Source organism: Saccostrea echinata, unplaced genomic scaffold, assembly GCF_033153115.1.
Source record: "Saccostrea echinata isolate AGI-Se365-2 ecotype Australia unplaced genomic scaffold, CSIRO_AGI_Sech_v1 ptg000033l, whole genome shotgun sequence".
Classification (NCBI taxonomy): domain Eukaryota; kingdom Metazoa; phylum Mollusca; class Bivalvia; order Ostreida; family Ostreidae; genus Saccostrea; species Saccostrea echinata.
This window is the reverse complement of record NW_026889782.1, coordinates 35,311,191-35,338,071: the sequence shown is the minus strand read 5'-3', so window position 1 is coordinate 35,338,071 and position 26,881 is coordinate 35,311,191. Positions and strand designations below refer to the sequence as shown.

The window sequence follows — 26,881 nt, the reverse complement described above, 5'->3', positions numbered from 1 at the left end:
CTTAGTTTTTACTTTGTCTCTTTATTCCACTCTTAAGTTTTCACTTCCTCTCAGTATTTCACTCCTGAGTTGTATCTTAGTTTTTTTTGCTTTGTCTCATTATTCCACTCTTGAGTTGTATCTTAGTTTTTACTTTGTCTCTTTATTCCACTCTTAAGTTGTATCTTCGTTTTTACTTCCTCTCAGTATTTCACTCTTGAGTTGTATCTTAGTTTTTACATTGTCTCGGTATTTCACTCCTGAGTTGTATCTTAGTTTTTGCTTTGTCTCATTATTCCACTCATGAGTTATATCTTAGTTTTAACTTTGTCTCATTATTTCACTCTTGAGTTCTATCTTAGTTTTTACTTTGTCTCAGTATTCCACCCTTGAGTTTTATCTTAGTTTTTACTTTGTCTCAGTATTCCACCCTTGAGTTGTATCTTAGTTTTCACTTTGTCTCATTATTTCACTCTTGAGTTGTATCTTCGGTTTCACTTCCTCTCAGTATTTCACTACTGAGTTGTATCTTAGTTTTCACTTTGTCTCATTATTTCACTCTTGAGTTGTATCTTCGTTTTCACTTCCTCTCAGTATTTCACTACTGAGTTGTATCTTTGTTTTCAATTTGTCTTAGTATTCCACTCTTGAGTTTTATCTTAGTTTTCACTTCCTCTCAGTAATTAACTCTCGAGTTTTATCTTAGTTTTTACTTTGTCTCATTATTCCACTCTTGAGCTGTATCTTAGTTTTCACTTTGTCTCATTATTTCACTCTTGAGTTGTATCTTAGTTTTCACTTCGTCTTAGTATTCAACTCTTGAGTTATATCTTAGTTTTCACTTTGTCTCATTATTCCACTCTTGAATTGTATCTTAGTTTTCACTTCCTCTCATTATTTCACTCTTGAGTTGTATCTTAGTTTTCACTTTGTCTCATTATTTCACTCTTGAGTTGTATCTTAGTTTTCACTTTTCTCATTATTTCACTCTTGAGTTGTATCTTAGTTTTCACTTTGTCTCATTATTTCACTCTTGAGTTGTATCTTAGTTTTTACTATGTCTCTTTATTCCACTCTTGAGTTCTATCTTTGTTTTCACTTCCTCTCAGTATTTCACTCCTGAGTTGTATCTTAGTTTTTTTGCTTTGTCTCATTATTCCACTCTTGAGTTGTATCTTAGTTTTTACTTTGTCTCTTTATTCCACTCTTAAGTTTTCACTTCCTCTCAGTATTTCACTCCTGAGTTGTATCTTAGTTTTTTTTGCTTTGTCTCATTATTCCACTCTTGAGTTGTATCTTAGTTTTTACTTTGTCTCTTTATTCCACTCTTAAGTTGTATCTTCGTTTTTACTTCCTCTCAGTATTTCACTCTTGAGTTGTATCTTAGTTTTTACATTGTCTCGGTATTTCACTCCTGAGTTGTATCTTAGTTTTTACTTTGTCTCATTATTCCACTCATGAGTTGTATCTTAGTTTTCACTTTGTCTCCTTATTTCACTCTTGAGTTCTATCTTAGTTTTTACTTTGTCTTAGTATTCCACTTTTGAGTTTTATCTTAGTTTTTACTTTGTCTCAGTATTCCACCCTTGAGTTGTATCTTAGTTTTCACTTTGTCTCATTATTTCACTCTTGAGTTGTATCTTCGTTTTTACTTCCTCTCAGTATTTCACTACTGAGTTGTATCTTAGTTTTTTACTTTGTCTCATTATTTCACTCTTGAGCTGTATCTTAGTTTTTACTTTGTCTCATTATTCCACTCATGAGTTATATCTTAGTTTTCACTTTGTCTCATTATTTCACTCTTGAGTTGTATCTTAGTTTTACACTTTGTCTTAGTATTCCACTCTTGAGTTTATCTTAGTTTTCACTTCCTCTCAGTTTTGAACTCTTGAGTTGTATCTTAGTTTTTACTTCCTCTCAGTATTGAACTCCTGAGTTGTATCTTAGTTTTAACTTTGTCTCATTATTTCACTCTTGAGTTCTATCTTAGTTTTTACTTTGTCTCAGTATTCCACTCTTGAGTTTTATCTTAGTTTTTACTTTGTCTCAGTATTCCACCCTTGAGTTGTATCTTAGTTTTCACTTTGTCTCATTATTTCACTCTTGAGTTGTATCTTCGTTTTCACTTCCTCTCAGTATTTCACTCCTGAGTTGTATCTTAGTTTTCACTTTGTCTCATTATTTCACTCTTGAGCTCTATCTTAGTTTTTACTTTGTCTCATTATTCCCCTCTTGAATTGTATCTTAGTTTTCACTTTGTCTCATTATTTCACTCTTGAGTTGTATCTTAGTTTTCACTTTGTCTCATTATTTCACTCTTGAGTTGTATCTTAGTTTTCACTTTGTCTCATTATTTCACTCTTGAGTTGTATCTTAGTTTTTACTTTGTCTCTTTATTCCACTCTTGAGTTCTATCTTTGTTTTCACTTCCTCTCAGTATTTCACTCCTGAGTTGTATCTTAGTTTTTACTTTGTCTCATTATTCCAATCTTGAGATGTATCTTAGATTTCACTTTGTCTCATTATTCCACTCTTGAGTTATATCTTAGTTTTCACTTTGTCTCATTATTTCACTCTTGAGTTGTATCTTAGTTTTTACTTTGTCTCGGTATTTCACTCCTGAGTTGTATCTTAGTTTTTACTTTGTCTCATTATTCCACTCTTGAGTTGTATCTTAGTTTTCACTTTGTCTCATTATTTCACTCTTGAGTTGTATCTTAGTTTTCACTTTGTCTCAGTTTTTTCACTCTTGAGTTGTATCTTAGATTTTACTTTGTCTCGATCAGTATTTCACCGCTGAGCTTTTCTTAGTTTTTACTTTCTCTCATTATTTCACTCTTGAGTTGTATCTTATTTTTTACATTGTCTCGGTATTTCACTCTTGAGTTGTATCTTAGTTTTTACTTTGTCTCAGTATTTCACTCTTGAGTTATATCTTAGTTTTCACTTTGTCTCATTATTTCACTCTTGAGTTGTATCTTAGTTTTTACTTTGTCTCATTATTTCACTCTTGAGTTGTATCTTAGTTTTTACTTTGTCTCATTATTTCACTCTTGAGTTGTATCTTAGTTTTCACTTTGTCTCATTATTTCACTCTTGAGTTGTATCTTAGTTTTTACTTTCTCTCATTATTTCACTCTTGAGTTGTATCTTAGTTTTTACTTTCTCTCGGTATTTCACTCTTGAGTTGTATCTTAGTTTTTACTTTGTCTCATTATTTCACTCTTGAGTTGTATCTTAGTTTTCACTTTGTCTCATTATTTCACTCTTGAGTTGTATCTTAGTTTTTACTTTGTCTCATTATTCCAATCTTGAGATGTATCTTAGATTTCACTTTGTCTCATTATTCCACTCTTGAGTTATATCTTAGTTTTCACTTTGTCTCATTATTTCACTCTTGAGTTGTATCTTAGTTTTTACTTTCTCTCATTATTTCACTCTAGAGTTGTATCTTAGTTTTTACATTGTCTCGGTATTTCACTCCTGAGTTGTATCTTAGTTTTTACTTTGTCTCATTATTTCACTCTTGAGTTGTATCTTAGTTTTTACTTTCTCTCATTATCTCACTCTTGAGTTGTATCTTAGTTTTTACATTGTCTCGGTATTTCACTCCTGAGTTGTATCTTAGTTTTTACTTTGTCTCATTATTTCACTCTTGAGTTGTATCTTAGTTTTTACTTTCTCTCATTATTTCACTCTTGAGTTGTATCTTAGTTTTTACATTGTCTCGGTATTTCACTCCTGAGTTGTATCTTAGTTTTTACTTTGTCTCATTATTTCACTCTTGAGTTGTATCTTAGTTTTTACTTTCTCTCATTATTTCACTCTTGAGTTGTATCTTAGTTTTTACATTGTCTCGGTATTTCACTCCTGAGTTGTATCTCAGTTTTTACTTTCTCTCATTATTTCACTCTTGAGTTGTATCTTAGTTTTCACTTTGTCTCATTATTCCACTCCTGAGTTGTATCTTAGTTTTCACTTTGTCTCATTATTTCACTCTTGAGTTGTATCTTAGTTTTTACTTTCTCTCATTATTTCACTCTTGAGTTGTATCTTAGTTTTTACTTTCTCTCGGTATTTCACTCTTGAGTTGTATCTTAGTTTTTACTTTGTCTCATTATTTCACTCTTGAGTTGTATCTTAGTTTTCACTTTGTCTCATTATTTCACTCTTGAGTTGTATCTTAGTTTTTACTTTCTCTCATTATTTCACTCTTGAGTTGTATCTTAGTTTTTACATTGTCTCGGTATTTCACTCCTGAGTTGTATCTTAGTTTTTACTTTGTCTCATTATTTCACTCTTGAGTTGTATCTTAGTTTTTACTTTCTCTCATTATCTCACTCTTGAGTTGTATCTTAGTTTTTACATTGTCTCGGTATTTCACTCCTGAGTTGTATCTTAGTTTTTACTTTGTCTCATTATTTCACTCTTGAGTTGTATCTTAGTTTTTACTTTCTCTCATTATTTCACTCTTGAGTTGTATCTTAGTTTTTACATTGTCTCGGTATTTCACTCCTGAGTTGTATCTTAGTTTTTACTTTGTCTCATTATTTCACTCTTGAGTTGTATCTTAGTTTTTACTTTCTCTCATTATTTCACTCTTGAGTTGTATCTTAGTTTTTACATTGTCTCGGTATTTCACTCCTGAGTTGTATCTCAGTTTTTACTTTCTCTCATTATTTCACTCTTGAGTTGTATCTTAGTTTTCACTTTGTCTCATTATTCCACTCCTGAGTTGTATCTTAGTTTTTACTTTGTCTCATTATTCCACTTCTGAGTTGTATCTTAGTTTTTACTTTGTCTCTTTATTCCACTCTTAAGTTGTATCTTCGTTTTCACTTCCTCTCAGTATATCACTCTTGAGTTGTATCTTAGTTTTCACTTTGTCTCATTATTTCACTCTTGAGTTGTACCTTAGCTTTTACTCTGTCTCAGTTTTTTAATGTCTTGACGAGTAGACGTTGGATTTATTATCCATATTTAAGACCTTTTAATTGCCGCTAGGGTTCGATGAAAAGAAGGACAACTCATTACCGGAACTTGTTTACAGAGGTCCGAGGAAGCTAATATTTTTCTAGCATGTCCAGTTTTAGCATTTCCCAAGTGTCCCTTCACTGTCATCGGAATCCAGTGTTAAACTTATTTATCGTGTAGTTACCGACCCTGTAAAATGATATATAAGTTAATTTTGTAATAAAAATATAAAGTGAAATTCATCCCCCTTCTTAATTTTGACCTGATTAAATTTTTATATACTTGATCGTTCTTCTTCGTGCTTAGTGAAAAGAATAAGATAGTTAATTTAGAAATTTATATTCTTATAGATGAAACACAACAATGCACACACAAAAAACATTGCACTCTATTTTCCTCCTCATAACAACTGTGCAGAGAGAGATAAAAATCGTGAATATAGTCAGTTCCCCCATTCATTTGATCCTGTTATTCCAGGCACATGTATAGAGTGCAGACAATTTCCTAGTTTTGGTCAACCCTTTTGTGTAATAAGGATTTAAGGAACCCTTTTGTGTACATAACAATACCGATTGAAGCAGCCTATATGTCATTCCTATAAACGATAACTCATAAATCGGAACTTTGTTGGTCGTTTTTTACACTTGAGTTACCTGTCCTAAAATCACAATATCGTACAAATGAAATATTAATAATTAATTTTTTTTATGATTTAAGTAAAGGTATGTAGGTATGTATAGGTTATAATCTTTTTTTGATAATTTCACGTGCCTACAAATCTATACATCAAATGTTTTTACCGTATGTGCAACTTGAAAAAAAAGTTGAAAGGCCTACATATTTGTAGTGTGGGCAAGCCCATGAAAATATGTGAGAATTTAGTTTTTAGTTTGGTTTTGAAATGCACTTTCAACCATTACTGAAATAATTGTTTCAATAGTGAACGTTATTTCAATAGTTGTTACAACCTGTGTTTGGTTTTCAAATGCACTCTCAACCACTATTGAAATAATTATTTCAATAGTGGTCGTTATTTCAATAGTGGTTGCAACATAGCTCATCTAGCCATGTATTGTTTAACACTGCATTTCAGGTTTTGGGAAAGCATGCTACTTAAAATAGCATTATTTTTCACCAGTTGAGCTTGGGGTCTATTCTAACCCAGAAATTTCTTGACAAAAAAAAAAGAAAGAAAGAAAGAAAAAGTAAAATCAATTTTCCAAACGTTAAAACCACCTATTTCGTGGTAGTGATGGTGGGCTCCACGTTTTCGGGGGGGGGGGGGGGCAAAGTCATTTTGTGTTTGCTTCAGTATATACTTTTAATAACTCTGCAAATTCCAGGGGGGCGGAACCCCCCCCCCCCTTTCTAGATCTGCGCGTGATATTATGTTCTGTTAGGAACGTCATATTGTAAATTGACATTAAATAAAAGAAAAGAAAAAGGAAAGATGCACATACAAATGTATTTACAAGATCAGTAATATACTGGGAAAAAAAATATGTTTGAGTGGAAGCCCTACTTAAAAAAGGCAGAGGCTTGGCAGAAAAACTTTGCACAACAACAAATGAATTCTTTTTTATCACGTTTGTTTTTCAACGTGAACGTTGGAAGGCCACCTAGTAATGACAAGTAAGTCGTAATCACACATGCAGGTTAATTCTACATATAAATGAACATCTTTGTTCACTACAAAATCAAGAAACGAGCTAATATGCTTTGTGGCGGAGCACCATAATACGGCATATTGGAGAGGATCACTTCATATTTTAAATACATGTAATATGTTTTGATCATACGTCCAATTTAAGATTACACAGTTTACCGAAAAAAATAAAAACTGTCTCACTTGGTCAACAAATTGACAGAGTTATACCTGGGTTTTCTGCGTGTCAAATCCATATATTTACATTTGCAAATGTTTTCCTTTATATAAAACTTTTAAAAGCAATATAATGTGTATCTATATCCGTATAAACACGGGTTCCTCGCGTCATAAACGTTCGACGTAATTTCTCAGTGACGTCATAAAGGGTCGACGCGCAATCAATAGATCAAACTTGTGCCGTTGAGTTTGAAAAAAATTAAACATTTCACGCGTTAAAGGTTACAATCAGGCTAAAAAAATAATATAAATAAGTCACAAATGTAAATATATGTAATAAGGTATCATTTTAAAACATCTGTCGGGATATAAATACGGGTTGGTACGAGATCAAATTTACCATAAAGCCCTTCGGGCTTTATGGAATTTGATCTCGTGACCAACCCGTATTTATATCCCGATAGATGTTTAAAAATGATACCTTATTTCTTAAATATCAATTTTATCCGCTCACAATTTTACATATATTTATTAATTTATTATATAATTAGTAAATTCACCACACTTAAAGTATCATCATACAAACATCCATGACTTTCTATAAAGAAAGGAGGGGGTGCGTTAAAACGAATCAATTAAAAAAATTAAGGAAAGAATTTAATATAGCTACCCAATTTATACGGTATAAAGTGGGTTGGAACAGTTTACGCTTTTTTTATAAACCGTTTATAAAGCGTAAACTGTCCCAACCCACTTTATACCGTTTAAAATGGGTAGCTATTAAATTCATTCCTTATAATTTAATTTTCATTCATTTAATGTAAGAAGAAAGATGATTGTCCTTAAAAATTGACTTCAAATTGTACACATTTAAATGTAACTTCAGGCGGATCGATACGTTTTTTGATGCTAGTCATTATAATTGTGATGTAGGCAACCCAATTTATACGATATAAAATAAATGTTTTATCCAATCAAATGGCGTGTTACAATCAGAATTAAATTATTAATGAATAAAAAAAATAATAACAATAATTATATAATTGTAATAGTTTAATAGCAAAAGTGTATTTTTTTTTTATTTATTAATTTTTTTTTTTTTTTTTTTTTTTTTTTTTAAGGGGGGAGGGGTGTCTGCCTCAGAAACATTTTTGAACGTTTTAAATCCGGGTTCACGTGAACCAGAGACTCCTCATATTAGAGGCGTGTTTGATTTGTCTACGTACACCATAGTACACGGTGTGTAGAAAACCTTAAATCAAGTGCAATGAACGTGGACGTCAAAATTTCAAAATGCTGAGGGCCGACAGGCCTGTAACTCCCCCCCCCCCCACTTTATAATTTATAATTTTTAGAATGTGGTTTTAATATATAAATTTTCATTTGGAAGCTGCTTGGGGTTTTCGCTTTTGCTTTGTTTGGTTTTTTTTATTATATTTTTTTAAGCCCCCCCCCCCACTTTGAAAAACGTTGCTATGGGAATCTTTTTTGCAGATTTTTTTTAAAATATATGTTGCAATATTGTGAATAATTTTTTTATTTTAAATCCTTAAAAAAAAATTCATATAAAATAACCATATTTTACTAGCCATACTCTAAAATATATGGTGCCTTTATCACCAAAACTTGCTTTAAACTTAGTTTTGAATATTTTACAAAGTACCTTGAGCACTTTCATTTTTTCATAAAATGCAATGAACTAGAGTTTAAACATTTAACAACACATGCCCCATACAGAGTCTAAGTGGTGTGCACCTATTTCGACAAAACAAGCGCGCCCAATATTGTTTTGAAAATCTTAATTTCCGGATGCGCCAAAATGACGTATAGAAATGCGCAAAAGAACACAAGGGGCGTCTATTCCGCCATATTGAATTACTGAGAGAAGAGAAGGGGAAAATCGTCCCCAATCTAACACCAATCTGACCCATCATTATCCTGTACCGATAACACCTGGATTCTAAAAGTAGATAGAGGGACAATTAACCGTGTTTAATTGTGATTTCTTCAGACGATCCCCGATAAAATAGTAATTAACTTGTTGAGGCGGTCCTTCCGTTCATTCCGGAAGTCATAATATGGGGACGAAGGACGACGAATATGATTACTTATTTAAAGGTATATACGCAATATAAGTAATTGTACGTTACATAGGTAGGTAGCAGCAGGTGCTTGTTTTGTCTAATACACATTGCACTTTGTGTAACCTCCGATTTTACGAGGCAGTTCCAAAATTTTAGGGGGGAGGATTTGTTCTGTCAAAAAGTTGTCAAACTAACGAGCGTCAGTATTCATTGTCAAGTTGATGACTTCAGTGTGTGATTCTATACAATCATTACGAAGTTATGCATCGGTTTCAGAAGTACAATGTGGACTTCCAATCTGAGTGTTTACTTTTCATTATTTGTTGGTTAAGTTCATTGACACAGCATTCACTAAGGGAGGGGTGTTGATAGTCACTTTGTCAACACTGTAGTGTTTGTGTGTGCAGGTGTTATTGTATATAGCATATAACTTATGCAAGTTCTCTTTTTTTATAACAGTCATATGATTGGAATAATTGCATGCTGTTTATTTATAGATAATTTCTTAAGAATTCTTAATGAGTGAAGCTAATAAATATTCAGTAATGATGAAAGTGACATTGAAGCTATAAATGTAATTTAATTGGTGTGTGTGTGTGTGTGTGTAAACATGCAAAGAAGAGAAATTGTAATTCAAAAAGAATGCTCAGCTTACAAATGTGATAAAAACAGGGAAGACGCTTGTGTTGAGTCAACCTTGTGTCCTGATATAAGTAATATTTGTGTGTATATATCCATGATATCAGTTTATTGTGTGTAGATCAGGTTACATTTAAATTTGTCATATAATAAGATGGGTTTTTCAATTTGTCAACATATCTTGATATGACTTCCTGTAGGTCGATACGAGTTGTGAATCATTGGAGTTTTGACAGTGATTATGATGTCGGTAACTTTGCCTGATACTTCCCATTATGAAAAGTAATGCACAGTGTTCACCATTTATTTCAAAAGGAAAAGGTAGAAGTGAATTGTAACAGGCTAGGGTTTAAGGTTTATCACTCAGTATCAGCTACAATCAGGGCTCGACATTAACTTTTTTTCCCTACTTGTCCATTAGGACAAGTGACCAAGACATTAACTTGTCCGAACTTCAAGATCACTTGTCTGAAAAATTTTCAACAAAGATCTAATACTGTCAACTTGAAAACTCAAATGAATTCTATTACATGTGCTTGATTAATTCATGATGATTCTTGATAAATACAACAAACACATAACACAAAATTTTAGCTAGACTTGCTGTCCTAACAACAACATAAATGGACTGTCAACATCAAACAGAATCCAAACTTCGTAAATTCCATGCCTTTACAGTACTATGCAATTAGTGAACTTCGATTCCGATCGAGTGTGAACTCAACTACATAGCGATCCATATCGGGATCCAAGTTCGGTATTAGGTACATACTGTTTCCGTCTTTGAACTAGGCCCACAGTACCAGTAAACGTTTGACAGTCGTTCTTTTTTATAAATTCGAGACTTCTTTACTTTAAAATGCACTTGTCCAATCGGACAAGCGGCCAGCAATATTCACTTGTCCGTAATTCTTTTTCACTGGTACCGGACATGCGGGCAAGCGTTGATGTCGAGCCCTGACAATTAACTTTTAGCTTTTGGATTTCCAACAGGCATAATTATTATAAATTGAAGTGGTTAGTTGAATTCATGGACAGATTTTGGTGAAAACACTGAGTGCATAGGCGTTGTTGATAGTTGCCAACTTTAAGGCTATTGATTTATACTTGAAAACATTAAAAAGTCTCTCTCATATTTAAGGTTGTCGGAGATGAAAGTGGACTGATGCTTGACTCCTGATACTTCTATCATTAGAAGGTTCAAGTCCTTAGGTTCTTCTTTCTGATTGTAATACTTGATACTTTATGAAGTGTTCATAACAGTCACACGATGCATTTTTTAAAAGCTCTTTCGAGTATTCTCACTCTATTTTTGGGGTGGGGGGGTGGACAGTGTCTTGTTAATTAAGGATACACCAAAGGCTTTTTTCAAGATTTTCAACAATTTTGAGATTTTTGGCTAAGAAAAAGAAGTTAATCACTGCTTTATAATGCATGTAAAATTTTTGGTAATTATGAAATGGTTTTCTAATTATTTAACAATAATGAAACATAAACACTACCACATGTGAATGTTCCGTTATTGAAGCTTCTGATTTGATCTGTGACTGCCTGCTCATGAAAGACACAATAAATCACTGTGACCACTTGGGGAATTCTTCACTAGCCACACAGAGGTTATCAGTAATTAAACTACAGGGACTCTAGATTTAGAGAAGGAGATCTAACAGATCACTGATGACCATAAAATAGGAGGCGGAGCTTAGCTTGCCATTTTGCCGGGAAATCTTTCTGATTCAGAATTGAACCTATTTTACTTAATAAAAAGCATCTAAATACAGAAAAGAACCTCCCATTCTTGTGAATATGCATGGGAAATATGGCTAAGTGACAGGTATCCAAAGCTGAATCTCCAAGGTGTCATATATTCCTAACTTTGGCAGATTTTGTTGTGTAATGGGTTTTTGCCCTCTACTGTAAAGTAAGATCAGACAGTTTGTGGTATTATTTCAAAGGATTCAGCTCCCTCATTTATTGACCAATTTCTCTGAAAATTGGATAGGTTGCTTCTCAAATGTGTGTTCACAAAACCGTATCTCAGATTTTTGATATCTAGCTTAGTTTTGGAATTATTGACGGAAATGTTAAATTAGGCTAATAAATTGTTAACTTTGAAGGGCAAATGGCTGTAACTTTTGAATTAGAGGATTTATCAGAAATCTGAGATACAGTTTTGAAGTTCAATCTTTAGTCTATCTTGAGGCAAAATTACCACTTTGAGGGGTTAAATACAAAAAAGTTGATTTATAAAATATCTATGCACTAAAATTTACATTAATATTTAAATAATTTTTAAATAAGTTATTAATCAAAGTTTAAATCAGGATAGTTAAAGAGTAAATTTAACAAGCTTTCAGATGATATATACTTTTATTATGTTATCTTTGATAATGAAAGAATTACATGCAAATTAAATTTGGGCATTTGGAAACCTTTGGTGTATCCTTAAGCATGAAATTGTAAATTTTGGACATTCGACGTGTCTACTCTAAAGGCAGTGTTGACAAACGGAATAACCCACATTATTACATTTGTTAGCCCAGTTGTCTTTGTTATGACACATTGAATGCCCAACATATATAATTCATTGCTAATATTTACATTTTCAATTTTCTTGGTAGATTGATAAAATGTCATTTCCTTGATTGCTGGTGTTTTATATCTGTTAAAATGATACACACTGCATTTATACCTGTAGCTAAAATGAAGGCGTAGCCTTAATATGTTCAATGTCGGAGTGAATTTTGAGTTTAGCTTATCATGTTGCACTTGCACAGTTTTGCATCAAAATAAAAATCATAAGTTAACCTTTTGACCTCACCGTGTGTGTTATGGTGTAAAGAAAATACATGTGGAATGTAAATATTATACATACATCACATGACTTTGAGGGTGACATACCAGAATATTTGCCCCAAGGTGACAGGAAAGTCCTGAAATGTCATGTCACACGATTCTGAGGATGACTTAACACTCCAGGGCTCTCCTGTCACCAAAGGGCAAATATTCTTGTATATTCTCGAAGCCATGTGATATATGTTATGTAACATTTTTAAAATAAAAAAATTGTCTAAATTGTTGAAGTTTAGACAATGAAGCCAAAGATGTTTTCACGACGTTATGATCTATGGTCCGTTGTTTACATTTGCTTAGCAACCAACATTAAATCTCGAACCCAAGCTATAATGTCTGTCATAAAAGCACACATTAACTGCAGAATAAAGAGTTAGATTGCAGGGGTTATTCCCTCTTTACATATTCATCTGTTTATGAATCATTACAGTGATTTTTTTCTACCCATGGGGAAAGGGTCTGGTACATGTACCAGTTCAATTGGGAAAAATAGAATTGAAGTAGAACAAAGCAGAATTTTATGTCATTTAAACAAATGAAACGTATTTTGCATTTTTTTCCAACCTCATTACCTATTACTCCATGTTTTAAAGAATAAACAACAAGTATTTATTGTTTTTCATATTAATGTCCCTTGTTTTTGCATTTTCATGCTTTCAATTTGTCAAAATGTATGACACTACGCTGTCTACACCACAGGTCCCGCCATATTACGACTAATCTCTACTTTCGATTTAAGCAGAAGTGAAACAACTAGTCAACTTGTACAATGTTTCATATAAAAAGAAATATGATGTCATCGTAGTCTGTTGCTTGGCAGTTGAATTGTTAATTTTTAGTCTCAAAATTGGGAAGAATTAACATTTTTTTGGCAATTGGGAATGGTACCGTTTATTGGTACCAGTTATAGGGAAAAAAAATCGCTGCATTATAATCTCAAAATTCATATTTTTAAAATATAAAAAGCACTCAAGAATTCAATCTGCATTTGGGATTTTTACCTAAATTTTTTGGGGGAAAAAAGAGACAATTTTCAATCAGGACAGGGTCCCTTTTACCTGACCTGGATACAGTGGATACAACCAATGGAATAATGAACTGACATTCTTGCCAGAAACTCTTTGCCCAATGAAAATGATCAATCTATCTGGTATTTAGATTAACTATAACCATGAGTGTATGTCAACTTTGGTTGGAATTTCATCCAAACAAGTAACACTGAATTCAGCTTATTCACACCAAATCTGAATGTGAACCTGTGTGTTCTTATTGTTAATCCTTGTAAGTATTATAAAAGTGTATTTTACTCGGTTCTCTCAGGGTTCGACACTAACTTTTTTAGGTTTTAGTCCGGCCGGACTAGTGCTTCTTTACTTTTACTAGTCCGCATGCAATTTTATGAGTCCGTCAAAAAAAAAAAGAAACATCAACGTTTTGTAGCATTAATTTAAAAATAAACATTTCAATATATGTTTTTTTACTTTTTTAAAATAAACAAAGCATTTACGTGAAATGGCTTATTCCTAGCACAGATTCGTTAAAACCTCGCGATCAACGATAGTTAGAATAATCTAACTGTGTCTCGGGACAAGCCCTCACCACAGTTAGAATAGGCCTACGTTCCATATACTTGCAATGTAGCAAATTGGAGTGGATCCACTCCGAAATGATTTTGAAGAATACAAAAGGAATTGCACTGAAAATAACTACCAAATTAATCATAACAAACCTTTTTGAGATAATCTATGTCTTTTAACCTAAAAAATAAGCCATATAAATACGAAAATTCAACTAATTTTCTCAACGTTTTTTCCTCGCTTCAAATTTAACGCCATGTTGACATTCGAAACTCTCTGGATTGTTCATAGAACATGCACAGAGTACGAGTCATCGCCCGTGTGTATTTTGCAACATTGCCAATACACGGAACGAATTCTATCGTTAAAGCGGGTCCGTAGGACAATATCATTTTAACGATAGAACGTTCTATCTAGATCAACGAGTACGATCGTATTCCCGATCTAGTTCTTTTTCTCTTTACATTACATCCAAAATGTCTGACATCTTTCTTTTATGTGTCATATTAATAATGATCGCTAAAACGTTTTACTTCAAACCAATCAGTTGAAAAAATTATGCGCTAACTCGACATTGTCTAACTCCGCGCCAAAAATCTAGAAAGCTACAAATAAATGCGGGGTTTTCCAGTAAAAGCTGTGGAGAATCGGACATCTTTAAATTATTCATGTTGTTTTCCAGGAATTTTTATTGGTCCGTTCGGACTAATTAGCCACAGATTTTATTAGTCCGAATGAAAATGTATTAGTCTGAGACTAACGGACTAAGGTAAGTGTCGAACCCTGTTCTCTTCTTCAGGGAATTTATCGTGATTTTATTAAAAAAAAAAAAAAAAAAAGGTATCACTTAATGATTTTCCTCCCTTTATGCTGATTATCAACACTTTTATTAGAAAGTATACTGATTTAGGGCCTAAGAAAAAAAAATGTTTTTGCAAGTTACCTCACCAACCCCTATTGTGTTTGTTGTAAAATCTGGAAATTTACACATATGTATGGTTTCCTCCCCCCCCCCCCCCCCCCCAAATGTTGCAGTTTACAGGTTGTAAGGTCACATTTTATAAGCAATATTTAGAGCCATCAGGTAGATCTATAGTATTAAGAGATATTTTTTTTAAGTTAAAAAAGTTTTCAAACTGTCTTGAAAAAAAATTCTATGTCTTTATGTAAGGTAATATTGAAATCAAATCCCTTTTCATGATCCTGTTATTTATTAGTATGTAACAGTAAAACAAACATTTCCTATTTTTTGTTTGGCCTAGTATATATACAGATATAAGTTTTTGTGATGACACCTTTAGATAGGCATGCCTATCAGAGGTTGTGGATCCAGGAAGTGAGGTTCAGAGATAACACGTTATATATCCTGCTCTCTGTATTTACTGTGGTTTTATTAAGGATGGGGGAAATCTTAATGCATCTTGTGGTCATTCAGTTTGTCTTCATCTGATAATTACTGATCATAAAATCACTCATCATAACTTAATTGACTTGTGTAGATTGCTGCCCCCCCCCCCCCCCCTTTCCACTAAACATGCACACACATTCATCATGTAATCATAGTGAAAATAGTTCACAAGATATAACATACATTTCAAGGCAGTTTTATGAGGAAGTATTACCATATGTGCACCTAGAGAAAAAATCACCTGAATAATGAACTATTTATAGATCATCAGCTGATGTGACTCATGAAGGTTGTTTTGTAAACAGAACCTGTACAGATTTGTTTATAATTTGTAATAATATGATTCTTGATGAGCAAACACTGTAGTGAAACTAGTAATTGAATTTAGAAAAAAATGCAACTTCTGCTTCATCAAGAGAATGATTTTAAATTCTTTGTGTATAGTTCTTGTGCATTAGCTTCACCTCTCTCCACATTTCTGACACATCATATATATATATATACATTCCAGTGAAAATTGTCTACTAAATAGATATCACATGGACTGTTGCAGTTCTTTTGTTAAATAAAACTGTGATATTTGTTTATACAAGTTTATTTCTGACATTTGTGCTGATTGGTTGATTATTCCTTTTATTTCTGTTGCAGTTTTTCTGATTGGTGTATAAGTTTATTTCTAACATTTGTGCTGATTGGTTGATAATTCCTTTTTTTTTTTGTTACAGTTGTTCTGATTGGTGACAGTGGTGTGGGTAAAAGTAATCTCCTATCCAGATTTACCAGGAATGAATTCAACTTGGAAAGTAAAAGTACAATCGGGGTAGAGTTTGCTACCAGGTACGTATAAAGCATAGTTAGAGTGTGCTACCAGGTACGTATAAAGCATAGTTAGAGTGTGCTACCAGGTACATATAAAGCATAGTTAGAGTGTGCAACCAGGTACGTATAAAGCTTAGTTAGAGTGTGCTACCAGGTACGTATAAAGCATAGTTAGAGTGTGCTACCAGGTACGTATAAAGCTTAGTTAGAGTGTGCTACCAGGTACGTATAAAGCTTAGTTAGAGTGTGCTACCAGGTATGTATAAAGCATAGTTAGAGTGTGCTACCAGGTATGTATAAAGCATAGTTAGAGTGTGCAAAATTCTTATCTGTTAGCATGCCTAAGGCTAGTAAATTTTCAACGGGGCTTACAAATTCTTTTTAAGGATTTTTAAAGAGATCAGTATAAACATGACATTTGACTTGGTCTTGGACGACAAGAGGGGGTCCTTTTTCAGAGAGAAAGTTACATGATTCCTGTGAGCATTATTTTTAGTGTTTATATTTTGTCCTTACAGGAGTATACAGGTGGACGGGAAGACAATCAAGGCTCAGATCTGGGATACAGCAGGCCAGGAACGATACCGAGCTATCACCAGCGCGTAAGTATCATTTTTAGTTGTGTTCTCAGCTAGGAATGATACCAAATCATCATCAGAGCGTAATTATCGTCTATACCTTCAAGCAAAAAATCACCTACTCATCATGCACAGTCATCAAATCATACACTTACAAAAAAATACAGAATCATATGACTTCTGGTAGTATGATTCAAAGAAAAAAGGTATTGCCTTATATAACAGCTTTGTGTCTTCTGTCAGGATCATTGCTTTGTTCAAAGACTAATTGTTATAATTTTTATAAATGCATGTTGTAAACTTGAATGTTTCCGATTTATAGAGGAATTTCTGACTGTTATTTTTTACAGATACTACAGAGGGGCAGTAGGGGCACTCCTTGTCTACGACATCGCAAAGCACTTAACGTACGAAAATGTGGAACGATGGCTGAAGGAACTACGTGATCATGCAGACAATAACATAGTTATAATGCTAGTAGGGAATAAGAGTGATTTACGACATCTACGTGCTGTTCCTACAGATGAGGCTAAGACTTTTGCAGGTTTGTAAGCACACCTGAGCCATAGTGAGCTTTTCTGATCAAAATTTGTTAATGGTCTGTCATTGTTGTAAACTTTTCACATTTTCAAAAATCTTCTCCTCCAAAACGACTGGGCCATTTTCAGCCAGACTTGCCATAAAGCATCCTAGGGTGAAGGGGATTTTAGTTTGTTCAAATTAAGGGCCAAATCCTCTATCAAAGGGAGATAATTAAGAATAAATGAAAATTTAAGGTACTGTAGATTCCTAAATATACGTGAGGAATTAATTATCGCGTAATTACACGAGAAGCACCACTCGCGAAATAAAATTACTCGCTTTTATTTTTATGGTGCTTTAATGTATGTAAAATATCTAGATAAATCACCCATTCGCGAATTATTGTTCTCACGATTTGACGCCCTTGGGCCATTTCGCGATATTAAGTACTCGTGTAAAATAAGGAATCTACAGTAGTTCTATTCTTCGCACTAATTGGGCTCAAGCTTAAAAAAGCTTGCTATTTATGCCCCCCCCCCCCCCCCCCCCCCCATAAAATGGCCGGGGAATATAGTGTTACCTTGTTCTGTCATTCTGTCATCATTCACTTTCCGTTCATTATCTCTGCAACAGTTGCACACATTCAACTCAAATTTGACATATGCATACATCATAGGAATACACTGGTCACCTTTGAATTTGGTCATGGTCCAATGATTTTTGACAGCAAACTTCATTTTTCAAATACAGAAACGAGAATATTGGTTCTACCAAAATTCGACATTTTACCCCTAAAATAATAACTTTCACCTTCCATGTTGGTGTTCTTACGCACTTGGTCGGCAGTAATTAGTGACCTGGATAAAATGGAACTCGCGTAAACATTCTTCTTTCAGCGGTGAATTCAAAATTCGCTTTTATGTAACCAGGATAGAAGAATTCAATCTAATTAAAATTAGCAATCTCCTTTGCAGAGTTGTCATTCATTTCTCTCTCAGACACCTCTGCAATGGGCTCGCGTCAAGATTTTTGACATAACGTAAAAAAACATAACATGTCAAGGATTATTTCAAATAAAACAAGAGTATTAGATCTATTTAGTAAATATCTATCTTTAAGGACAATCTTAGCTCAGACATTTAATTATAATGGATTAAAAGAAACACACTATTTCTTGTGCTTATCACTGTGATATACGCGAGCCAAGGACAGAGGTGAATGTATGAACCGATGGTAGAGAGTGTAAAATTAGATGTTCCGAATCTGCCACTGCTTCTCAAACATCTAACAACATCCAATTCGGCGTCACGTCAGAGAGACCTTTCGATTATGAATAAACATAAAAATTTTGGTCAATCAGATTCAAGCTTCTGTATACGATTTTAAAATTAGTTCCACGGCTACATCTTAACATTATTGATGCTCAGTAGACTATCTTACATTGAATTGAAGTAATTTTGGTATAAATGAATTGAAGGTTAAGTCCGCAAATCTGGCATTCTCACAGGCTAACGCAAACGAAAAATGCACAAACTATACATCTATATATCTCGCATGTCACATTCATATATATAGCATGCTCTTTACCATGCATATTTTGTTTAATACAAAACCAGACCTGTTTACTCTTACAATTTTGCTGTATCTTGTATGGATTTAGAGTCCAAAATACATCTCACGTTTTGCTATTATGAAAACACCGAAATTGGTAATCCGTTGGTTTGGATTTTAGCTGTTAATTTTCTTAATGATCAGGGGCTGACAGATAGACTTTTTAGGCCCTCGTCCAAGGGCAAGTGCATGGTCAAAATTCACTTGCCCTACCTGAATATTTACTTGTCCCACCATGCATGATCTATTATCATATTTATATATATTTTTAAAAAATGGAGTACAAATACTGAGTATATCATGCAAACCCCTGTACAAAGCTTAAGAACTATGACTTGCATATGGATTTTATTTTTTTCAAGTCGTTGATAAAATTCCACTTGCCCACTCTTACAATTCCAGGGGTTGAAATTTTCCTGGAAATCCCACTAGCCCAGGGGCTACTGATCAGTAAAAAATTACTAGCCCCAACCTCAAACTAACTAGCCCAACAATTTTTTTTATGCAAAGTGAAAATGTAAAAAGTTAAAGTTTCAAATGCTTTTGTGACAGAAACAGATTGAACGTTTTCAGTCATAAGAAACCAGTCTACATAGAAATAGAAAGTAAACTGATGAGAATTTCTTTTTCCATTCAGCTAGCCTGATGGACTATAAAAATATTTAAATTAGCTAGCCCGAGTCTTAAAATGACCAGCCACGGGCGTTGGGCAATGGAATTTGTCAGCCCCTGATGATTTGTCTCAGTTTGACACTTTTTTATCGCTAAAAATGAGATAGATTTCAAACACTTAAGTGATGTCAGGTTGCCAAAATGCGGTGGTTTAAATATGACAGAAACCCCTTGAAAGAAAGCAAGTTATGATGTTTTTCTTTGTTATTAAACCATGTTTTGGTAATCAGAATGCACATGTACTTGTTCTCTAGTAATACATGTAAAATCAATGGAAAGTGAAATCTTAGGCCAAACAAAAAAATATGTCTGGTTCCGGTTACACCTCCATAAAAATTAGGGTAGGTAGGTAGGGAATTTTTATTGATTTTCTTAATTTTTTCTTTAGAAATAATACCTATCACTGCTTTGCAAATGGCATTTAGATGTGGTGTGATAATATACTAGTCAATATTGGAAGGGGACACCTACATGCTAGTTTGCTTTGGATTTAACACTATTAAACTATGTTTTGCAAGGAGGCCGTCATTGCTGAAACTGCCATTGATGGAAATCGGGGAAAATTCCGGAAAAAATATGAAAATTGCCAAAAAAAAGTTTAGGGTGGGGGGTATAAAAAAGGGAAGGTCGGGTAACCGGAACCACACATATTTTTTTTATTTGGCCTTACTATCATATCATAGATATCATTTATCATATATCTTTATTACTGTCAACCTTAAGTTTTTTCCATCCTTTCCCTTTTACTTAATTTCCTGTTACACTGTCATTGATGAGACCACCTTTTAGCAAAATCATTCCTGGATATTTCAAATACTGAGTAAAAGTCAAATCAATGTAGTAAAAAAAAAATTATGTCTCGGAAAAAGGAAGCCTGGTTCCTGTTTTACTATTTGTTAATGACGTAGTGCAAATATAGGTCTACTTTACGGCATCTTTCAAAAATAATATTCTCAAAAATCAATGGGCGAGAAAAGATGAAACTTACGTGAAATTTTCATTACATAGTGTAGATGTAAGTTTATTCAGATCATGACCCCTGGGGGTAGGATTGGGCCACTATGGGCGATCAAAGTTTTACATAGGTATCAATAAGAAAAATCTTTCAAAATCTTCTTCTAAAGAACCACTGGGCCAGAAGAGTTCAGAAATTGATAAACCACAATGTTTTCTTTTTTTCAAAAATAAAAATATATTTAGGATCCATAACTTGTGCAAGTTTATACATTTTTTTTCTCTAACATGAGCTCCTGCATTAATCATTTTGTTTTTCAGACACTAGGCTTTATACATGTTACAAGCTAGGAGAAAAAATGGATGTTCAGAATGTGTTATTTTAAGTCTGTTTTTGTCTTTTCAGAAAAAAATAACCTGTCTTTCATTGAAACATCGGCTCTGGATTCCACTAATGTAGAAACAGCATTTCAGAATATTTTAACAGGTAACTTCTTAAAGAAAAGCAAGTCTAGCATTAGCAAGAGTTTTGTTGTGCACCTGCCATATAATTGCTGGGGCATATAGTGTTACCCTGTTCCTTCATTCCGTCACCATTCACTTTTTGTTCATTATCTCTGCAATAGTTGCCTCTGCAGCAGTTGCACACATTCAACTCAGATTTAACATATGGATACTAATTTGGTCATGGGGCCATCATTAAAAATATATTTGTTTCCCTAACCCGACCCTAAAATCTCAAGTTGGATAGGTAGGTAGGTAAATTATTTTTTTTTCTGACAGCAGTTCTGAAAATACATTCTGAAAAATTGAATAATATCTTTATAAATAAGAAAGAACAAAAGAAACCGATTTTTAAACCGAATATCATACAAATGAAGTACCATGTATGGTAAATTAATTCACAAATTCATTTGAACTTGTGAAATATCTCAGGCCAGCGTAAATTTATGGAAATCGAATATTTACAAAAACACACGATTTGCAAATACTCAACCATCGGACATATGAGAATATTTTTCAAACCTACTACATGTATCATCTTCGAGTACTTACAACAGACAAAATATCAGGACCTCGCGTGGCGCAGTGACTTTAGTGTTTCGTTAAATTGTGGAGTCACGACGTAATTCAGGAGCTTAATATTCTAAGTCACAGGTCCCAACATGGGACATGGAGACTGGTCATTCAAATGAGACGGTAAAAAACGCAGGTCCAGTGTCGCAGTATACATGTAGATGTTGGCACGAAAAAGATCCCTTACTGATGCTTAATGATCAATGGCCATAAGTGCCGGGTAAAAGTCTAAATTAGGAGCCCTCCATCGGCCCAACATTTTTTAACGGTATTTTAAAGCAAAGAAACAACCTGTTTTCAAGGGCCAAACTTAAGAAAACCTGTTTTCAAGGGCCAAACTAAAGAAAAATACACTGGACATTTCAGGAAGCTGTACCATAAGCAGATTTCAACACTATTTGGAAAGAATGTGCATGTATAAACAATATTTAATTCAACTAAACCATATTGATTGAAGTTTCATATATCTAACATTATAGTCATGAAGTTAATAGTCTGTAGATAAAAGGAATGAAGAAACGACATCTGAATTATATTTATCAAGGTGAAATAATCATACAAAGACATATTTACACTCCTTTGGTCCTATATAGTAAAAGTAAGGTCATACATGAACTGTTTATTAGATCGAAACGAATGAAATGTAGTGAAATTTATTTTTATATGTACGCAAAGTGTGTCCCTCATCTGCTCATGAGGCAGGCTTTGCCATGCTTACTATATGTTAATTTTAGAAGACACATTTGTAAATACCATCTTAACACTCCTTAGTCATGGTACATTTAATTCACGAAAATTCTCAAGAGTGTAGGATTCTACTAAGTTAAAGATATATAATAAGATTGATACGTCATCATTGTTTTATAACACGCACTAACCCTCTGTGGCCACAATTTGTGGGCGCCAAATGAGAGTAAAACAAATGCCACCATTCTTATAAAAAATGGATTTTGATGAAATTGTATGGTATGAAATTGATAAACAATAAAAAAATATATTTAAATAATCTTATTTAGAAACTTTTCAGTCGGCACGATTTAAGTGGGTCGGTCGTGTTAGGGGAAACAAAGGTATTTTTTATTTTGGCCTGGTCTCATGATTTTTCACAGTTATCCCTCTTGAACTTAGAAAAAATAGGAAATTTCAGTTTTTGCTCTCTAAATTTTGTAGGGATGTTTGTCAAAGGTTGAAATTGCATATGCAGGTATTTTAACAGAAAATAGAGGTCAAGTTCGAAAACAAATTTAAAACTAAATACTGCATTTGAAATTTTCGCTGCTTGTGGGGGCATTCCTGGTATTAACCACACATCTAGTTTAAATATTGTTGATAATTTTTGTTTTTTGCTGTACTGTTTAAATACCAGAATAGCTTTGATATTGTAATATGTATTGGTAAAAATTGTCTGTAAATGATTTTTCAAATGGCCTCAATTCTTGCAGATTCATTGAAAAAAAAAAACGACAAGAAAAATCTTAATTTCTACTTTCTTATGGTGTCATCCAGAGATAGATGAGCATAATAGGGTTCGTAACTAACTGGCTTTATGCAGCCAAAGATGTCAGTTGATCCGCAAAAGAAAATAGAACATAGAATAAAGTTTGAAAATACAGTGAAAACTGACTAATCTGACATGCACTTGGAGTCCAGTTTTGTGCCAGAATAGACAGGGTTTCGGTTAACACTGTCTAGAGTACATGGAAATTAGTAAAATGGGAATTAAACGTCAGAATCACGGTGAAACAGATAGTACAGTTGTCAGATTAGACATTCATTGTAAAATTGTGTCAAGTCAATCTTCAATTAATTCTGGTACAAAATACAGAAACTATGTTTATTCCAACAAAGGAAAAAGTGGGGATCTTATTGATAGTTGTGGATTACTTTTCTAAATAGTGAGGTTGGTTTCCTTTATCCTAATGATGATGTGTTTTGTTTTTACAGAAATTTACAAGATAGTTTCTCAGAAGCAGATAAGGGACAGTCCAGACGACGATAATTCACCCAGTAACAATGTACAGACAATTCACGTAGCTCCTACAGATAATAACGCCCCCAAACAACAAAAGTGTTGTAATGTCTGAGGGACAGAAGTGAACAACCGCAACAAAACAACAACAAAGGGAGATCACTCACTTCAGCATCACTATTGTCAAAGTGCCCCGGATTATAAGTGTTTACATATCATTTGACGAATGGCAGGGGGTGAATTGTAGACAAGAGTTCTGTTTTCCTGATTATGTTATTATGTGATGAATTGTTTTTATGTACATAACAGCTATGGTTAATGAACCTCGTCGAGAACTTTAATTTGTATATTAATGTTATTACCCAGAATGCTACACATCTGTGGATATTTTGTTTCTTAGTTGATGTCGATGCATTTATGCTATGTGTAACTTTGATGCAGATTGAACTTCTGTGAGAAAAGTGTAAGAAATTTGTGCAGTTTTTTTTTTCCCCGAATTAGGAATATAAGAAAAAGCTTTGAAATATTGCATTGGAAGTGAATGTAAATCTGTGTTATGCAATGTTGAGAGAATTTGACTTCTGACTATGTTATGTTGCATAGAGACATTATAGCTGAACACAGCATTTCAAATAGGATCTACATGTGTGTTTCACACCTACCCTGTGTTGTTTACAAATTTCCAGGGTAGCTGAAATATTTAATTAAAATACAAAGCTTTTCCAAAAAATACACGAAATCTTTGATTATTTTATTATATTTTTTACACAAAATGTAGATTTTAAAAAGTTTGAAAAAGAATAGTACACTCAGTCTGAGAAAGTTTAAGGCATTTAAAATGTTAGAGTAATGCAGAAACATTGAAAATGCTGAAAATTATTATTTAATGTTAAAATTTTGTAGATTTGTAATAAAATAATATTGAATTGTGTTAGGGGAGCCAAACATTGTAATGATACTGATGCTGAACTGAGGGGTGGATCCTCAATTTTGAGGGATGGATCCTGATATTTCTTTAAACATGATTATGTAATATGAGGGATGGATCCTCAATTTCAATGTGAGAACTATCATTTTTGGCCATCACATGTTGTTATAAATTTATGGATGGAGGAGAATTTATTTTGTAAGTGGTGGTCACTGCATTTTTAATTTTTATACTAAATCTGGCATTTTTTCTTCTCCTTGCTGTTCTATACATTTATAAGAGAAAGCGTATTTTTGACATACTTTATCTGATCAGATATTCACAAATAGTACCTGTAATTTTTTTTAGACAAAGTAAAAACTGTTGATGGTTAAAATGTTTAGCAAAAAATTTGACCAGTTTTCATTAAAACAGCATTTTATCCATTTTTAAACTTTGATCAGTTTTGTTTAAGCATTATGTCTCAATTTGAAGTATTCATCGAAGAATGGAAACCATTTCATGATATATAATCAATACACAGAAACATAAAGTCAAATTGAAATAAAATTTGATATTTTTAGTTGATAAACAGTAAGGAGAAGAAAATAACCACACACACAATTAGAGAATGGGAACATTACCTACATAATGTGAAAATGAGGCTTCATTGACCTACAGAAGTGTGTAAATGAGGCTTTGTTGACCTACATAATGTGAAAATGAGGCTTCTTTGACCTACATAATGTGAGAATGAGGCTTCATTGACCTATGTAATGTGTAAATGAGGCTTCATTGACCTACATAAGTGTGTAAATGAGGCTTCATTGACCTATGTAATGTGTAATTGAGGCTTCATTGACCTACGTAATGTGTAAATGAGGCTTCATTGACCTACATAAGTGTGTAAATGAGGCTTCATTGACCTACATAATGTGAAAATGAGGCTTCATTGACCTACATGATGTGAAAATGAGGCTTCTTTGACCTACATAATGTGTAATTGAGGCTTCAACTAAAGTGCTATACCAATACAGGTGTGGATGCTTTTATTTATTGGTTTAATATACATATACTATGATATAAAAAAACACAGCTAACTATTACCATGTCTGTCAGTGACGGTGATTTTTGTTTATTATCTATATACACTGTTACTTGTCCTGGTGTGTCAAAAATACAACTGTTGAACACGAAAACATTCATACGTAGGGATGACAGCAAACATAAAAGAAAAACTTGTGATCATGAAGAGTTACTGCCCTTTTGTCTCGGTTGAGCTTTATTAAGTATTTCCAGCTTGTTCAACAAATGGTGTGATTTGATTGGTGCAGTTCTTCAGTAGGTTTGACACTATAAGGAGGAGTAACACCTATTGATGTTATACAATTGTAACATTTCTCTGTATTTTTAAGCTATACTAAATTATCAAACTCCTGTTAAATTTTTAATTCATTCCAGATATTCATACAATGAGCTATTTTTTTTCTTTATTTTTTCACACCTTTTTCTGCATGTTCTGTGTATAATTACTGGCATTCAGTGAGAGAAAGGGTCTGTCTGGACCAAAGATTTATTGTGTGAGAGGAATTATCAAACATTGGAATAAACATATGAAATATGACAGACATTTTTGTCTTTATTTACAAAATCTAATGGGAGGATTATATTTTGTATAGCAAGTGGAATGTAAGCAGCTTATAATTTGTGTTTTACAGATTTTCGTTTCTTTAATTCCATTTTCAAGCAATAGAAAAAAAATATGCTGAAAAATTGAGTTCGAGGGAAATATAGGACTGAAGTAAAGATCATTGAATGTGATGACTTAGCTTCTTACTGTTACAGCAGGTTAAAGGAACTTAAGAACAAAATTTGAAAGGCAAAGCCCCTGGGGTTGTGATAAGGGGGTCATAGTTATATGTGTAACAGAGACATTTGTGAATGGATTTGAACCCAGGCCCTTTGGCTTGCCAGTCCAGTGCTGTAATGATCTAGCTAAAGGGTTAACATACTAGCCCAGTCTAGTAGGATGCAATGTATCTTACACTACCACATTCTAAAAAATATAAAGATTCTATGAAACAACAGGACAACAGCTAGTCATGTTGACGTACTTGTAGAAGCCTTCTCTAGAGTGTAGACTGAAGGGTGATGTAATCATGGCACCTTTGGTAAGGATACGGTCACCGAAAGGGGTCAGTTAAAGTTGAAGCTTCTTTCAAAAACACCTGGGTCATAATTTGTTTTAAAAAATAAGTAAAGAATAATAAAAGTAATGAATGTTTGTGTACTTTGTTAAAATCGTGCCACTCATGGTCAGGGATGCCACGGGTCCACTTTATAATTATAGGGGTCAAAGTTTTACATTAAAGAAATTAACCAGATTGTACTATAGTTTATATACTAGATTCCGTCTATATAGATTGCAGGAAT

At 33.3% G+C, this 26,881-nt stretch overlaps 1 protein-coding gene across 1 annotated transcript; it reads left to right on the top strand.

Annotated features, from left to right (window-relative positions):
* The first annotated feature begins 8,614 nt into the window (after positions 1 to 8,614).
* On the top strand, positions 8,615 to 26,072 carry LOC133199250 (ras-related protein Rab-11A). The gene is made up of 6 exons (XM_061335094.1): positions 8,615 to 8,896; positions 16,065 to 16,176; positions 16,677 to 16,760; positions 17,087 to 17,280; positions 20,902 to 20,982; positions 23,517 to 26,072. The coding sequence occupies exons 1-6, from the start codon at positions 8,857 to 8,859 to the stop codon at positions 23,654 to 23,656; spliced, it is 651 nt and encodes a 216-aa protein (XP_061191078.1). The 5' UTR covers positions 8,615 to 8,856; the 3' UTR covers positions 23,657 to 26,072.
* The last annotated feature ends 809 nt before the right edge of the window (positions 26,073 to 26,881 follow it).

What these genes read in the sequence shown, in the direction of transcription:
- LOC133199250 (XM_061335094.1), top strand. Translation starts at nt 8,857, where the DNA reads ATGGGGACGAAGGACGACGAATATGATTACTTATTTAAAG. An exon ending in ATATGATTACTTATTTAAAG is followed by an intron (nt 8,897 to 16,064) that starts GTATATACGCAA and finishes TTTTTGTTACAG; the next exon opens with TTGTTCTGATTGGTGACAGT. An exon ending in TGAGGCTAAGACTTTTGCAG is followed by an intron (nt 17,281 to 20,901) that starts GTTTGTAAGCAC and finishes TTGTCTTTTCAG; the next exon opens with AAAAAAATAACCTGTCTTTC.